The 17,284-nt window shown below is 36.7% G+C and overlaps 1 protein-coding gene across 3 annotated transcripts in view; it reads left to right on the forward strand.

Annotated features, from left to right (window-relative positions):
* HAAO (3-hydroxyanthranilate 3,4-dioxygenase) overlaps positions 1 to 17,284 on the forward strand; it is an 808,952-nt gene that overhangs the window by 339,094 nt on the left and 452,574 nt on the right. For all 3 annotated transcript variants that reach the window (XM_044075085.1, XM_044075086.1, XM_044075087.1), the window contains exon 5: positions 621 to 710. In XM_044075085.1, coding sequence (XP_043931020.1) covers positions 621 to 710 — 90 coding nt within the window. The remainder of the gene's footprint in view (positions 1 to 620; positions 711 to 17,284) is intronic.

The raw sequence follows: 17,284 nt of genomic DNA on the forward strand, positions 1-17,284 counted from the left end.
TCTAACCACAAACTGTGTTCTATTTAAGATATGCTAATACTACTACTGCTATTAATAATAATAATAAATACATATGCTAATGTTTATTGAGTTGATTTTGTGGGTTGACTGCAGTCATACAGCTCAAGTTATTTTACAGTGAGGAGCTACCGCCTTGAAACATTTTTGTTTATAATAATAATTCATACATCTGTTGTGATGCCTTGATAACCATCAGTGAGTAGCTTTCTGTATATAAATCTTTCAAGTCTCAACAGTTATTGTGGTCTTCAACTAATGTCTTATTGATGAAGCAGCCAATCTGCAATATGTACATCAGCTGCAAGATATGACTGTCATGCTTCTGTGTTCTGTACTATTCCCATTAACGTAAGTTATTTCAGTTGTGTTAGTTTGTACTTTATCCCTCCCCAGTGTCTCACTCTTACTCAATTTTTGTCTTTCTATTAAAATAATGCTGTGTTCTTCTGTTATGAGCCACAAATGTATGTTGGCACTTTGGTCCAGCTTGCTTACTTCAAAGGCAATAAATAAGCAGATAAGTATGATAGTTCTATGAAGTTCTAGAGACATTGTACATTAATTCTAACTTTTCTTGTCCAATTTGTATATATTTACAGGTATTACATTGATAATTCTACAGATGTCTTATTTGAAAAATGGTTCTACTGTGAAGATCTTGGAATACAACTTAAACCAGTAATTGAAGAGTAAGTTTTTACCCATTCGTCCCATAATAGTTTCATGATCCTTAACACACAATTGTAATATTAAAGTGATCAGCAGCTGTTGTACTGTATGTGGATAAGATACGTGTATCATATCAAAGATGAAAATTTTAGATGGAAAAATTGGGAAGGTAAAATGGGGTCACTCAGGGGCATGGAATAAACAATGAAGGAAGTAATAATAAAATATATGAGCAAAGAGGTATTTTCATGGAAAAGAAGACAGGATAGTATTTTTTGCTAACAAATAAGCATGGGGTTATAAATGGAACTCATTTTGTCTTATCTGACAAATAAAATTCAGTTTGGTAGGAAGGATATCACTACCCAGAGTTCTCACCCTCCCTTGCCCTTTTATAACATTCATCATAATTTCTATATTTATTTAAATTATATCAGTAATTTAAATATTTCAGTTCTATAATTTTAAATTCTATTTTACATCAAAACAGATTTCATGGTATCTACATAAAATAATATTAAAAAGGGCATGTTGAAAACTGGGTTTAAATGTCACTCAAATTATTTTCAACATGCAAATATAGACCATAACAAGTTCTAGAATCAACATTTTAGTTAAATGAAAAATTATTCATCCAACTCAATTCCAGGAATGAATACATACGCAATAATCGTTAGTTGAACTTAACATTTTAATAAACGGAATGCAATGTAATAGCTTAGTTCTAATTAATCCATGAGAAACAATACATTATCTGAATCTGGAGCTATATTCCATATATATATATATATTTGAATGAACCAACAATACCCTAATCTAAATGAAGAATAGAAAACATAATATTTAAAGTACCTCTACATGAGATCTACTGCAGATGTTCATGTGCTAGTAGCTTGTGACACACCTGCTCATTACCTCTTTCTTGAAAAAGCAAGTATTTGAAATCCTACTACCCTGATCTCCTCTTTCTACATAACCCAGCCAACACCTGATTCTGTAAAGTACATAGGCGTAGCAGAACCTAAAAACTAAACCTAAAACTCCCATCCAGCTCTCAGCCTGACTCCAGCCTGTTACCCTAAACCTCTGCTACTCCTCCTTAACCCTAAAGTCCCTCATTTCTCCCTACCCTAAAACTCCCTTCACACTCCCTAATATTAAACTCCTCATCCTGCTCCCACACCACAGCTGCTTACTCAAGCACATATTCAAGTTTTAGCACAAATAACAGCCCGCATGAGCTACAAGGCACCAGAGTCTCTGGCTTCAAGTCAGTGGTTTTCCAATGGTTGGGAGTGCCTGTAGAACACCTTCTGCCTATATATATATATATATATATATATATATATATATATATATATATATATATATATATATATATATATATATATATATATTAGATAGATATACATATATAGATATATATCTATAGATAGATATATAGATATAGATATATAGATATATATAGATGCATATAAAATATATATATATATATATATATATATATATATATATATACTGTATGTATAGATACATATACTTTTCTCCTTTTTGGAGAAGTATTTTTATAGAAATGTGTAAGTAAAGACCTTTTAACTCTTCATAGTTTGTCAGAAAGTTTTCATGTAATGGAATTATATGCTGGAGATGGAAATTGAACTTGCAAGCTGACTAGCACATATTTGTTAGCTGTATCAGGGCTGTAGCAAGTAACTTCCATTTTGTACTCACAAGCTTTTGCTGCCCCCCCCCCCCCCAGACACCTATCATTTAAAAATGGACGTCTCTTAAAATGCTGCCCCCTAAGCAATTAATAAATATAAGTAACATTTTCAGCTATTCTCCCTAAAACTATTAAAACTATTATTTTTAGATCAACAGTATTGCATCTGTTGTTAAAATGCATATATTTAGACAGCTATAGACATGATGTGTCCTGAAAGAAAGCCACGTTGCTGTGATGCTTAGCAAAAAACATACTCAATAGAGTACAAAGAACATGACTGGCTATGCACTTGAACTGTAAGAAGAAAAAAGAATACTGTTAAAACTGCATATGTTTACTAAGTATTAGGAATACTAGTTAGGAATTTGGAAGCGTTTTGTGTTTGTTTTTGATGGCTGTCTGATGTACACAAATTCATTCAATTAACTTCTTCTCTAGCTTTCTTACATACAATCCTTTACATGAATCACAAAGTGTCAAATACACCACCCCTAAAGACATGCAGTTAAACACCCTGGCATATCTTATAACTATGCTGTAACCAACAACTGTTACATGGAGATGTTTAGAAATAATCCTACAATTCTTATAAAAATCTCAAAATAAAAAAAAAGAGAGATAAGGAGAAATCAGGGCAGTAACTGGAGTAACAAATAAAGTGAAAGAGCTGGGTGGTACCTGGTTACCTGTAGCAATATTTGTGAGGGGTAATGGTGGCTCATTTACAGGCAGTTCTGAATTTGTATTGAAGAAACAGCAGGCTCTTCCATCTTGCAGATGTCCCAATGTCACATGGTCCTTATATTCATTGAGCCACATTTGTAAATGGCCTCATACAAACAACTTGGTCTACAGATTGTTTATAACTATGTGGTCTCTTAGGTAGCAGAATGTTCTGTGCATAGTTATTTACCTTGATCAGTTTACTTTATAAAAGGAAAATGAACATATGAAAACATTTGTAACATTTGGAAAATGCTGCTTTTTAATGAGTATATCTATCAGATAGGGCTGTCATCTTCACCTGAGTTGCAAGAAAAAGGCTATTGTAGACTTAGACCACATTACCTATTTTTTCAAGGGGTTCATTATGGATCACTGGGTTGTGCATGCCCTTGCTGCAGAATGACTTCCTTAAACTCCCATTTTACTTCAGTATGCAGGCATACATACATGCATACAAATATTTCAAGCACAGGCATTAATGCCCTTCTAGCTTGTCAATATACCAAAACACTTGTTCCCATGGTAAGTATCCAGGCTGCTCTTACAAATATCTAAACTAGGGTTACCACCTGTCCCACTTTGCGAGGGACAGTCCCTCTTTGGGCAGTTGTGTCCTGCAAAAAAAATTGTAAAAATGGCAAATGTCCTGAGATTTTAGGACAAAATTATTTCCTGTATTTTATGTAATAGTTGCATAAAACCTTTATTCTGTATCTGAAACACCTAAATGTTATAAGAAACAGAATAAGCAACTAAAATGCTACAAGAATAAGCTTTAATTTAGGCAAAAAAGTGAAGTTCTGTTCTTTGTACTGGCCATGGGTATGTTTCGGCCTGCAAAATCTGATGTTTGTACAAAAAATGTCCCACTTTGGGCATTTGAAAAGGTGGTACCCTAATCTAAACTAGTACTTGCCTTAATGTAATTTGGTAGTCGGTTCCATGCAGCAGCTACGCTGTCAGAGAACCAATTAGTACAGTTCTCATTCCTATAGAATCTCCTACATAGTTTGTCTGATGATTCTTTAGTACTTTTTGTTAACCCCAAACATTCTCAGAGGCAGTTGTCACTAAATGCCCTATACACCGGAATAAGATCTCCTCTTAGATATCTGTACAAGTTCAGATATTTTAGTCTTTCATGGTAACTTAAATTTTCACATCCATGGATACCCTTGGTATATTTCCGTTGTACTCTTTCCAGTTTACTAATGCTTGTTTTCTTACTGGGTTTCCATGTTTTTATTCCATACTCAAGTTTGGGTCTAATGTAATTAACAAACAATGACTTCATTATTTTTGATTTCCTAGACTTTATAAATCTTTTTATACAACCTATAGTTCTATAACTATCTTTAACTGATTGGTTGATATGATTAGAAAAACTCATAGATGAATCTACCGATATACCCAGGTCTTTAAATGAGTGTACAGTTTCAATCACTGTGTGCTGTATTAAATATTCACCTTTCAATTTATGCCTACCAAATCTCATATGCTTAGTTTTGATGTATTTATCAGCATATTATTCTCCTGTGCCCAAATGGTCAATTTAGTCAAGTTATTTTGCAGACATGCCTTACCTGTAACACATGTAATCAGTTTACCCAATATCAGGTCATCTGCATATAGACTGTAGGACACCTCAGATGAAAACGTTAGGTCTGAAAGATACAATCTAAACAAGTAAGAGCCCAGGACAGAGCTCTGTGGGACACCCTGACTGTAACCAAGGATTTCGCCTGTCCAGTTGCTGTATGATACTTGCCATGTCCTATTTGCAAGCCATGCAGTTATCCATCTTATAAAGAGTACATCAATACCTAGTTGTAATAATTTATTGATCAGTGTTATGTGTGTGACCCTGTCAAATGCTGACATTAAATCTATATAAATTACATCACAACACAATTTTTCATTCATAGCTGTTATTATATTGTTATAGAACATCATGTTACAGGTGGTAATAGATCTGTTTTCAACATATGCATGCTGATATATGGTTTCAAGTCCCAACTTATCCATTTCTGACAATAACTTAGCCAATATTACCTTCTCCATTATTTTTCCACAACATGAAAGTACATTGTTCACTCAAGTGTTTAACCCCTCCAGGAAGGGTTCACTAATCCCCTTATTACTGGGATGATGACTGGACTCCTGCAGGAGATGATCAAGCCAGTAAGCCAGCACTGCTGTGCATACAGGCAGGTTTGGCATGACAGTTTGTGGCCAAAAGTCTCTCCTGTTTGGCTTCTTATTGAAGACTGAGATAAACCATGTTGGGTGTCCTCACAATGGCCCAAGAATGGGTAGGATCCTCAGACTTGACCACTCAGCCCAGGTGCCGCTGCTGTTGCCTGTTTCAGCCTCCATTAGAGCTAGGTCAATGTCTAAGCCCCACCCACATTACAGCCAAGCCTAATCCACATATCATCCCACATACCTCCTCCTGGGAAAGACAAACAGCTCTAGTCTCTCCATTGATTCCCTGGCCTCTTAAAGATCCAATAGTCAGTGAACAGCTAAATGTATTTGGGTTTCCAGGGCCATAGTCTGGCCTTTATCCATCTATGTCATGAAGTTCCATGAAGTTCTCTCTTTATGTCATGAAGTTCCATGAAGTTCTCTCTCTAAAGTACTACAAAAATGTATTCATAAACAAGTTATGCAGTATCTAATACAGGAAAATCTGCTTACACTCACTCAACACAGCTTCAGACCTAAACATAGCACCACTACAGCTCTATTATTCTTCCTCAACACTGTCTCTATAGCCATGGATACCATAAACTTATTTTTTGCCTATTTTTAGACCTCTCAAAAGCTTTCAACACTGTCTCACACTCTCTTCTGCTGTACAAACTGCATAACCTCAACTTTTCCTCTGATAGTGTTGCATGGTTCTTCAGCTAACTTACTGATAGATCTCAGTCACTGAAATGGCACTTTGCACTCTCCCCTCCTCTCCCTGTAAAAATGAGTGTACCTCAAGGGTCTATCCTAGGGCCTTTATGTTTTAGTATCTTTACTTATCAGCTCTATACCTCCTGTCCTCAGTCATCATTGGTGCAATACAGATGACTCTACAGTCATCACCACAGCCAACTCTCCCTCTAAGCTCTTCTCAGCTACTCAGGCATCTTTTAACTTAGTTGAAACATGGCTCTCCAGCAACCAGCTCATCCTTAACCCCACAAAAACAAAGCTGTTAGTCTTCCTACCTAAAATGTTCAACAATATTAAACCCTCCTTCTCCATACAGTCCCTTAATAACACTCCCATTCAGGTAGAATCCAGTACTAAGCTCTTAGGTGTAACCATCGATGATCAGCTTAAATTTGACTTGCATGTTAATAACTGTATCAAAAAGACACATTCAAAACTTGGACTCCTTTACCATAACAAGAAATTCCTTACCTCTGAAGCCAAGATTACTCTCTTTCTTACCTACCTTCTACCCAGTCTCATGTGCAATTCTCAAATTCTCACAAATCTTAACTCACCACTCCTGACCAAACTTGAATCTACCTACAACAAGGTAGCTAGATTCGTTGCCCAACAAACCTACAAATCCCATCACTGTCTCTCTCTAAAACACCTAAACTTGCTTGATGTACCCCACAAGCTTCTTCTCTCTCAGCTCCAGATTATCCATTCGATCCTATACCAGTCTTCCTACAGCCCAGCACTATTCCCTCTCATCTCCCATTATTCTCCCTCTAGATCTCTCCGAAGCTCTAACCAAGACCTGCTAGAAATCTACAAACCCAAGTCTAAATTTGGACTCAACATGTACAGCTATCACCCCACTATTGCCTGGAATAGGCTGCCACTAGAAATCAGGACCCTTACACATCTTAAACAATTTAAGACAACCACCAAAGAGCACTTTAAAAGTCACTGGTCTTACCAATGCACTCTCCCTCCTTAAACATCCCCTACTTCTCATACCTTAATCTACTTTCTGCCCTAAACTCACTCTTCTCACTAGCTCTCTCTAATCTTCCTTGACTACTCTTTCTACTGTCTTCTAAAATCTATTAAGCAAATTGTCTCAGAGAAACATTCTATTGTAACTGTCTTGCCTTCATGCAACAACATTATGATAAAACTTGGTTTTTGTAACCACTTACCCCAAAAACTATACTCATCTTAATGGCATATTTCTTTTCATACATCTTGAAATAATTATACTATACTCCTGATTATTGACACTGTATAACATTGTATTGCTACTTAATGCCTTGCAATGATCCTGTAACATTTCTGTTTAATGCTAATTTATAATGAAAATTGTTAGAATATGTTGGAGCTTTTCTCCCTGGGCCTCTGCTGAAAAGGGGCTCTTCAGCTCAGTCAGACAATCCCGGTCAACAAATGTAAAATAAAATAAATAAATAATAAATAAATAAGTTCCCATATGGCATTGTCTGTTCTTGGTGTTAGTGGTATATGGTTTCTCTCTTGAGTTTATTTAAGGTGGTTTGGGGACTTAATGCAGAGTCCACAATAGCAGTCAAAAATGTCCAATAGATCTCTGGGAAGATTTCAGAAAAGAGAAATTCAAGGTAGTGATTCACATATCTATTTTGCTGCTTGTTATGGGAAGCAAATATTTGGTTTAGGGAGTGATCAAGGAAAAATAATCTGTGCCCTTGAGGTTTAGCAGAAGGACCATAACTCACTTTTGGATGATATGATGATTTATTTGTCTGAAGCTGAGAATTCTGTTGCTGTCCTCTGGAAGTATTGTGAACAAATCTGGAGACATTTCTTGATTTACAATGAATGCAGATAAAACCAGTGCTTTTTTTGTAAACAAAAAGGTGGTGGTATGCATATGTTCCATTTGGGTCAACCCCCCCCAAAAAAAAAATACTACCTGAGCTCAATAAAGTCTGCAATAGCTAAGGTCTACATCACCTTGTCAAGTCTGCTGTTAACAAATCTTCCAGCTGGCAGTGGTTAAGTGGGTGAAATATAACAATGGCGTGAGATCTGCACATTCAGTGTAAGACAGCAATTCATCAAACAAGTTTTCCACCTGTGTACTGAGCAACCAGGAGAGTAGCCAAAAATGTACACTTTGTACTCACATCTCTTGCTATTGCGTCTACCACCCGCTTATCTATTAAGAAGTGCACTTAACCCTCAAAATGTTTCCCACAGACATTCTGGAAAGGAACACATTATTTTTGACAATTGCCATTTGTACCTCTCAAGCACGCCACATTATAAGGGACGTTCCTCAATTTCAGTCTTAAAAAGTCCATGTTCCTCCAGATTCCACAGTGGAAGAGTCTGTCACACATTTGGCATTCAGAATTTAGCTAATACCCTTAATAATGCTACTGAATCATTCTCAGTACATATAAGCAACGCATATTGCAAAAGCAACATCAGCATAATCATACAGCTTCCATTTTAGAAAATATCATATATTATTGTACCAGCTGTACCTGTATTAACATCATTAAACCATTTTCAAACAGAAGTCTAAAATGGCTGCTCCTTCATTTTTCCTGTTTCCCAACACAGTTGGACACAACCAGTCCTCATATCCTATTCTCTCTGTCCCATGATCATTCAGGATCCCTCTGTTATCAACACCAACTCTTTCATCCTGCTTTATCTAGGAAGTCCTGCAACTGCTGCCAGTATGCCCTGTTTTCTTGGCGATTACAGTCCTGTTGTGTGCCACAGGCTGAGATTATAAGGAACACCCTATCTTTATACTGGAGTCTGGCAGTCAGGAGTCTGTCACTGATTTTAATGACATCCCTCTTTGTCATCAGAACACTCTGTTACACCATAATTTCCTCATTATTTCTAGTCAGTTCTCTCCCTGAATAGTAGACTGTGGAACCCAAACCAAGAACTATGTTGTACTGCCCTTCCATCTTGTCTGCTGGAGATACAGAATATTCAGTTTGCTCCTAAGCCACTTCTGGTCTTGTATTGCCAGTGAACTTATATTCAACATAGGTGATCCTTAGTTCATTTTTGGCAAGGTGATTGGTATTACATCCAGCTTTTACTCAACAGAACTGTTCTATGTAATCCAAGCTGGGCAACTGGATGCCTCTTGACAAGTAGCTTATTGACCCAGGGCAGCTGGACATTCCTGCATGCACACACTGCTAATTGATCCAGAATAGCTGGACTTTCCTTCAGGCACACACTGCTAAATATGATTGCCATTACTATGGGGTCCCTGTTGTGTGATGGAGTAAGCCATATTTCTAAAATAACCACTCCTAATTTATTTTTATCACTGCTGATAAGCAGCCTACTTGTTTCATGTTTGACATTGCACTGGTAGTGGATCATGTGAGTTCCTTACATGAAAGCAATACTGGCATCAAACTTTAAAAATAAATGGGAAAAAATGCTTTGTTTTTTTGTGGGAGCTAGTTGCAGTTATGATTCTACTTTAGTATCATGACAAGCAGATGTGCAGGGTAGGGAAAAGGGGCAGTCACCTTGGCTGCAAGGTATTAAAAAATACACCTGTGAATTCATTTCCATACCAACATTTCTAATTGCTAGTTGCTGATAGAGAAATGAAATATGATTTTTGCTGTCAAGTCTGAAACACTTCAGTGCTTTGCATGCGGTATTACTTGTAGCAGCTGGTTGCTGTAAATATATATCAAGCGGCTTGTTACAGGTTTTAAAAGAAGTGCTTTTTTAATTTTTGCTGTTTCTTGTCTTATGTTTGGGGGGGACAGTAGATGTTGCTCTACTTTGTTGAGAGGTGATGAGGGCCAGGTAAGAAAAGGGACCAGATGATGGAGTTGCAATCTGCACAGGATGAGCCAGGTATAGCTCTGCTTGATAAGATAACAAAGTAAGCTAAAAACTGTGGGAATAACTTTCAATTAGAAAATGGATATTAGCTGGATACAACAAGAAAGATAATAGAGTAATTAGTCAAACAGAAGAACATATATGTACTTCAATATGAATTTATATTGGACCACTGGAAAAAGCTGCAGTGGTACAGTGGTAGCATTGTTACCTCACAGCAAGAGGTTCTCCTGTTCCATTCTGGGCTGGAGCGCCTTCTGTGTGGAGTCTGCATGTCCTCCCTGCTGTTGAGTGGTGTTCAAAAGACATGTGTAAATGGGTGTATCTTCGTTGAAGGTTGGGCGGCGGGCTGGCACCTCGGCACTACAAAAATCAACTGCCTATCATTAGCGGACCAGTGTTCTGCTGTGGTGACCCCTAACCAGGAAAAGCAAAACGAAGATTTGACCACTGGAAAACTTACCCTACTGTTATTTATCCAAAGAAAGTTCTGATAATATCATAATACAGATTTTCATACTTTAGGAAACGGTACAAAAATGAAAAAATATCTGTGCTATAAGTACCTCATTTCTATTACACTACCAGTCATTTGTATGGCCAGCTTTTTCTGTCAGCACTAACTCTTGTATAACTGTAAAACAAAGGGGTAATGTTGAAGGACTAAATGTGACTAACAATAACATCACAAGATTCATAGAGACACTAAAATAAAAGAAAATGAGTTCAATTGGTACAGTTCCAGGAGTGAACAGAATGGCAAGAGAAGATGAGTATTGCTACTTAAAAGCAGAAAGCTAAAGAAAACTCTGCAGAACATACAGATAAAAATCTATTGCTGAGTATAGACAGACAGCCTTGTGAGCACGTAAACATCTAGATTAATGTGAAATATTACTATGTATGATGGTAGGAACAGTATGTAAAAATAAGTCATAAGAAACATGAATGCAGCGTTATGAGAGAGTGAATGAAGATGAAAAGGAAGTTCCATTATTATCATTTTAAACTGTGCGAGACAGTGGAAAAAGCAGAAGTCAGTCTGCATATCTAGCATTCATCAATTGCCCTAATAGTGAGTGTTCTGCTATGTACATGGTTTGCCTAGCATGACCATATATGAAAAAGTTTAGAAAAAAAGAGTAACCTTTGAAAGATGAGAAAGAAAAATGCAGAATTTAAGGTCACAGGAAAGTGGAAAGATGAAAGTTCCTGTAGGCAGCAAATTAGTGTTATGCAAATAGTGTGATAATAATTAAAATAACTAAGAACAGAGATGTTGAGGTGACAGCTTCAGGTAATAATTAAACAAGAATACAGTATGATACCAGAAAAAAGAGATGGCAAAATAAACAATATCCTTCACTAACGGAGTTATGAAGGTTAATCGGAGATGATTCTGCTATTTGGATTACATCAGAAAGTTGCCAAGTGAAGAGAGAACTGGATTATTTTAAACTTTAAGTTCTTCTAAATGGAAATTTATACCCATTAAGGTTTGAATTTTTGCTCAATCAAAACTACTGAATATAACACACAGTACAAAGAATAGGCCACAGAAAGTAATGGGCACTAACTACGCTACTGGAGCAGGAGACAGATAATGATGAAGGTGTGCTGCCTTTACTGACGTTAAATCAAAGGAGGCTAGAGATGATTTACACTAGTTTCTATATGTGCCTTGCTGGCAACATAAGAAAGTAAATCAGTTCTTTGAAAGGCAAAAAAGGAAAGAAATTAAGAGATTACACACTAAGGTGTGGTGCTTTTGTACCCCACACATAGTCCCACCTTTATGCCACTTGTGAGCTGATATCAGAGACACTACTAAGAAGAATAAGCCAAAACCTGATAAAATTAATAGAAGTTAGGTCCCAGTGATGCCAAATAACAGAAGAGACTCATAGAACCATGTACAAACATCCAAATTTAGCAATAATTATACTCCCAGGTGGAAGATAGGGGGTCCAAAAGCAAGTATTGCACATACCGTACAATGCTTTTAAGACGGGGTTAAGGACATGTGCTGGCTGAATCAGAGCTGCCTTTCCCTGTAAAGACAGTCACTGGAAGAAAGTAGTGCTGTGTCTGAATGGAAGTATATGCACATGTGCCAGTGTGCCACTCTATGCATGTATACAAGTGTGTGTGTGTGTGTGTGTATGTGTGTGTGTGTGTGTGTGTGTGTGTGTGTGTGTGTGTGTGTGTGTGTGTGTGTGTGTGGGTGCGTGGGTGCATGTGTGCATGTGTGTGTATGTGTTGGTATGTCCTTGTTCTGTCAGTCAGCAGCTGTGAGTGTAATTTTTCCACTTGGTACCTACAGTGCAGCACAGGTGGTAGGTACTTAGTTGAGTAGATCTCCTAACAAAGAAGTAGAGCAATTCAGAGCCATACAGTGTTGCAAGTAATGAGATGTTGCCCTTTAGGGAATTTGGATTACTTTGTATAAGTGAAATGGAAGTGAGCTCATCTGCATTGGGTGATTGTTTTTTTCTTCAGTGCTAATTACAATGAATTCCAGCCACCGCAATAATAAAAATGAGTACATATGTAAGATTATTCAAGAAATGTGAATAATACAAAAATGAGAGGAGGTATGAACTCAAAAACATGTAACATTTTTCCTGATAAAAGAAGGTGACCCAGAAAGCTATCTATGGAATTAGCTAACATAAGTAGTATCAATACAGAACCAAAAAGTAATATTTTGTTTAAAAAAACTTTACTGAATTATCACTTATGACATATATGTTTATATAAATGGCAACAAACCATTTTGACATATTTTTTGTTGGAAACATTATATTCATATATCATCTTCTCTACAGTCATTGTCAATTGAACATTGCATAGCTCATTCAACTCCTGCCTTCCCTTAAACCTTATTTCTTCACCAAAACGTTATTCTGCATGTATTTTTTCCCACAATTCACATTTTTATATGTAATTTGCTCCTATCCTTTTCTAAAGATTCCAGTCCCAGACCTTTTATCTCTTTTACTATATTCACTACTTTCATATGGTAAGTTTAGAATATGATTTCCATTTTCTAGTCATAGCTTTTTTGGCAGCTGTCAAAATTAAACTCAGTCAGACCTTACGTTGTCTAGGTAATTCATATTCTGTATCACAGCTCAAAAATAATTTCCTTAGTTACATCAATCCCTTCCCCCCAATATTTCTGACAGAGTAGTCTGCGGGGAATTTTTAAAGTTTGCCAACTCATTACACTCCCAAAAAATATATATAGTCCCAATTACCTTTTTCTTCCCCACCAAACCTCCAGCACTTGCAATTTACCTGAGGAAAACTTCTTTGAAGTCTACTTGGGGTATAAAAATACCTATGCAAACCCTTCTGAGCAAAAATCCTAAGTCTTCTCTACTTTGTTGCATATTTGGGAACCACACATATACCCTCCTTTATTTCTTTGTGATTTGCTTATCCAATTTCTCTTCCCAATCTCTCTGATTGATTCCTATAGTTACCATGCAATATTTTATATGCCTTCCTAATTATCCCCTTTTTAACAGCAGCTTCTGTTCCAGATTCTATTAAAAACTCGACCAGATTTGGTCTTAAGATCCCATATTCCCATCTCTTTGCCTATACTCTGATATCAATCCTCGAAAGGGAAGGCAGTCTCTAGTCTGTAGTCCAAATGTATTCTTGGTTTCCTCCCATTATAATACATCTAATTATTTGCTGTCAATACCTTAGAACCAAAAAACTAATCTTTGTCAGAATTACATTTTTTTATTTATCATTTTGTTGACCGGGAAAGTCCAACTAGGACAGAGCTTATTTTCAGCAGAGGCCCGGGGAGAAATGCACCAGACACATGTCTTTGGATTGTGGAGGAAATCAGAGTACCCAGAGGAAACCCACAGAAACACATGGAGAACATGCAAACTCCACACAGAAGGCAACCCAGCAGAGAATTAAACCAGAGAACCTCTTGCTGTGAGGCAACAACATTAACCTCTTCACCACTGCTTTTTTTAATCTCTGGAGAAATTTAAAGGTGTAAAGCGCAATCATGGAGATCTAAGAGAAAAAAGTTTCTAAGAACTATTCCAGAAGCATGACTATAATCATTACAGAGGCATTACTTTCAGTCTGGAGTAGAAGAAAACTAGCAATCACATATTTAACTTTTTGCTATGTCACTTTACATTTTGTTTTCAAGTCAGACTAACTTTTCTAAGAAATGTTAAAGTAGGCTTTTTTTCTGCTGATCCAGATAAGGTGACAGTAGGTATTATCAGACTGATCTTGATAAGGTGACAGTAGGTATTAGCAGACAAAGTAAGACTACTCTGGATTGCTGAGAATTACTTTCTGAGCTGACAAAAATAAAGCAGTTTCCTTCCACCAAGTTATATTCCAGAAGAATGTTTTGGAAGTGTTTCAGCTTATAGCATTTCCAAGAAAAGTCTGATTTGTTATAAATGGCCCTGCAAATCTTCAAAACATCACAATAGTTCAAATGTTATTTATATAAATTAGTTATGGAGGGTCAGATGAGGAGTTGATTTGAGTTGGTTTGAAGGTTATATCTGGTTTTAGGCTTTTTTCCTCATTTCTTTTCATTGAATCTTTAATACATACTCTGTTGCTGTCATTTTTCTTGTATAAGCTAAAGTGGAGAGAGTGTTTCTTTCACATCAGCCAAAGAAGAACTAATTGGATTTCAGATTTGGTTTTGGTTATAATGGATGGTTTCTTCTTCTTCCTCTGCAAACTTATATTCTTTAGTTTTAACTTCATTCTCTGGCACAGAAACTGATGAGTATTTTGTCATAGTCATTTGTATATCCGTGTTCTCATTTCCTCATCCCTCCTTAGTGAGAAAATATTGCAAGAGGTTGAATGAAACAATAATGAACAGAATGTGATAAAAAGACAAATGTTCCAACAGCAAAGAAAGAGGAAATCACACTGAATAGGTCAGAATGATTAGAGAAGTACACCCACAAGTTTTGAAAGTAGTTTTAGAGATGCTAAAGCATGTAGAATTCAATCAATATGCCAAGGAAAGTAGAATTAGCTCCTTACAACACAGCCATCATTTTGGATGTATATGGGGTATGGTTCATTTCATCTAAGTGTATTTTTGTTAAATTGGAAAGCATTGATAAAATTGTTGAAAACACATTTCATGAAAAAACACATTGTGTTCAATTACTTTTCATGAAATAGTTTAGAAAGCTGTAGACATGGTGGTGTGTTTTTAGGTGTTGGGATAGTAGGAGTTTCAAGTAAATTCAGTGTAGAACATTATTTATGCTTTGGCCTTGCCTACTGTTGTGTTATGTTATTTGGACATCTTTTGAAGTTTTTGTTTGTCAGCAACAGTGACTCTGTGTGTGGCATCTTTTTTCTGCAGTTGTACAACCATGGGGTTTTATATACATATATATATATATATATATATATATATATATATATATATATACACACACACACACACACACACACACACACACACACACACACACACACACGTGTGTGTGTCTGTGTGTGTATAAGCAAAAGTAAGGGTGGTGTTTGAAATCTTTGAGATGTAGGGTGCAATAGGCTCATCCTCTGCAAATTTCTTTTTTCAGATTTGTAGTGCATTTGCTGTATTTGTTGTTTTATATGAAATGTGATTCAAAGTAATGTGTTTTCAATAAAATTTTTATCAAGTATTTATGATTAAAAATTCAATTTGACTAAATGTCATAGATAATATACATATACATATACATGCATTTTTATGCATGTATATATTGGTAAAACCTGATGTCCAGAAATATTGACCCACATTGTCAAACCTGCACATTTTAGCAACAATTACATTTTTACAAGATTAAAGGAAAATTGAAAAAGGGTTTCCTCCCACATCCCAAAGACATGCTGTAGGTGGATTGGACACTCTAAATTGGCCCTAGGTGTGAGTGTGTGCATGTGTGTTCCTTCTGTGGAAGGTTGGGTGCCGGGCTGGCAACTCGACACCATAAAACTCCACTGCTAATCATGAGTGGACAGGTGATCCGCTGTGGTGAACCCTAACTGGGAAAAGCCGAAAGAAGAAGAAGAAAGGAAAATTGAAAAAGGCAGCTAACATCAACCTTGACCGCCCCCTCCTGTCTGAGCCCTAATCCAACAGGTTTATATCAGTCCGTCGAAATGGCTGAATATCGAATACCAGATGTTCAAACTGTAAAGTTCGAACACTGGTAATCGTGAAGCCGTGACCCACTGAATTCTTTCCCAGGGAAAGAATTCTGTGGGGCGTTTCTGTGGCTTTGCGAGTATCAGGACTGTGGTGGAAAGTTACGGGTCAGGTTCAGGTAAGTGTGCGATTGTGTGGATGTTAGGGTTAGGGCGTGGGTTAGGTGAGTTAGGGTTAGGGAGTGGGTGAGGTGGGTGTGCGATAGTGAAAGACTTTAGGGTTAGGGTGGGATAGGTGAGTTAGGGTTAGGGCGTGGGTCAGGTGAGTGTTCTATAGTGATGGACATTAGGGTTAGGGTTTAGGTTAAGGTAAGTGGATAGGTGGTAGTGTATGTACAGTTTAGTGTAGGGTTAGATGTAGGATTTTGAGTGTATGTGTGTGGATTGATGTTTTGGTGTGCTTGTGTTGCCTGTGTGTTTCTTGGAACAGCAATTTTTTCCCTGGAGAAAAAAAAAATCGCTGTTTTAAGACTTCAATGTTTTTGCAGTTTGTGGTTTGAATTTCGAACATATGGTGTTCGAACTTCAGACATTTTGATGAACTGATATAGACCCTAATCCAACACATTAACTTAATGAAAATAACTTTCTTTAACATTTTTAATGTCTTAATAGAGTTAGGGAGAAAGAACTGAGGATGTGGGACAGAAACTGGATGGGAGTTATGGATATAGATCTGATAGACCTATGTAGTTTGTATGGTAAGGTTTTGGGAGGGCTATACACAAATGGAAGATTGGGCTAGTGGTGTTACAGCACTTACTTTATAAAGAGAGTGGCAGTAAGAAGGTGTACCGTGAACTACTTGCAAGTGAGCACCTGTAGTAGACCCCAACTTTTACCAAGTCTTAATACCATTGGGAATGTTATAGAAAGAGGAACTTAAGAAGTAGAAAGGACATATCTTGCCTTAATCCTTCAGAATGAATGTTCCATTTTACACCATTTTTCCATGCCTTTAAAGTTTTATGAAACACTTACAGAATGGATTGAAGATAAAACATTGGATACATTTTTTATCTGAAGACTGTTATAACTAAAAACTTGGTAAAGAAGATTAGTAAAGCCTATTGTTACCTGTCTTGCCATGGATAAGAAAATTAAAAAAAT

The sequence above is a fragment of the Protopterus annectens genome, chromosome 6.part0, assembly GCF_019279795.1.
Source record: "Protopterus annectens isolate FY-2018-M chromosome 6.part0, PAN1.0, whole genome shotgun sequence".
Lineage (NCBI taxonomy): Eukaryota > Metazoa > Chordata > Ceratodontiformes > Protopteridae > Protopterus > Protopterus annectens.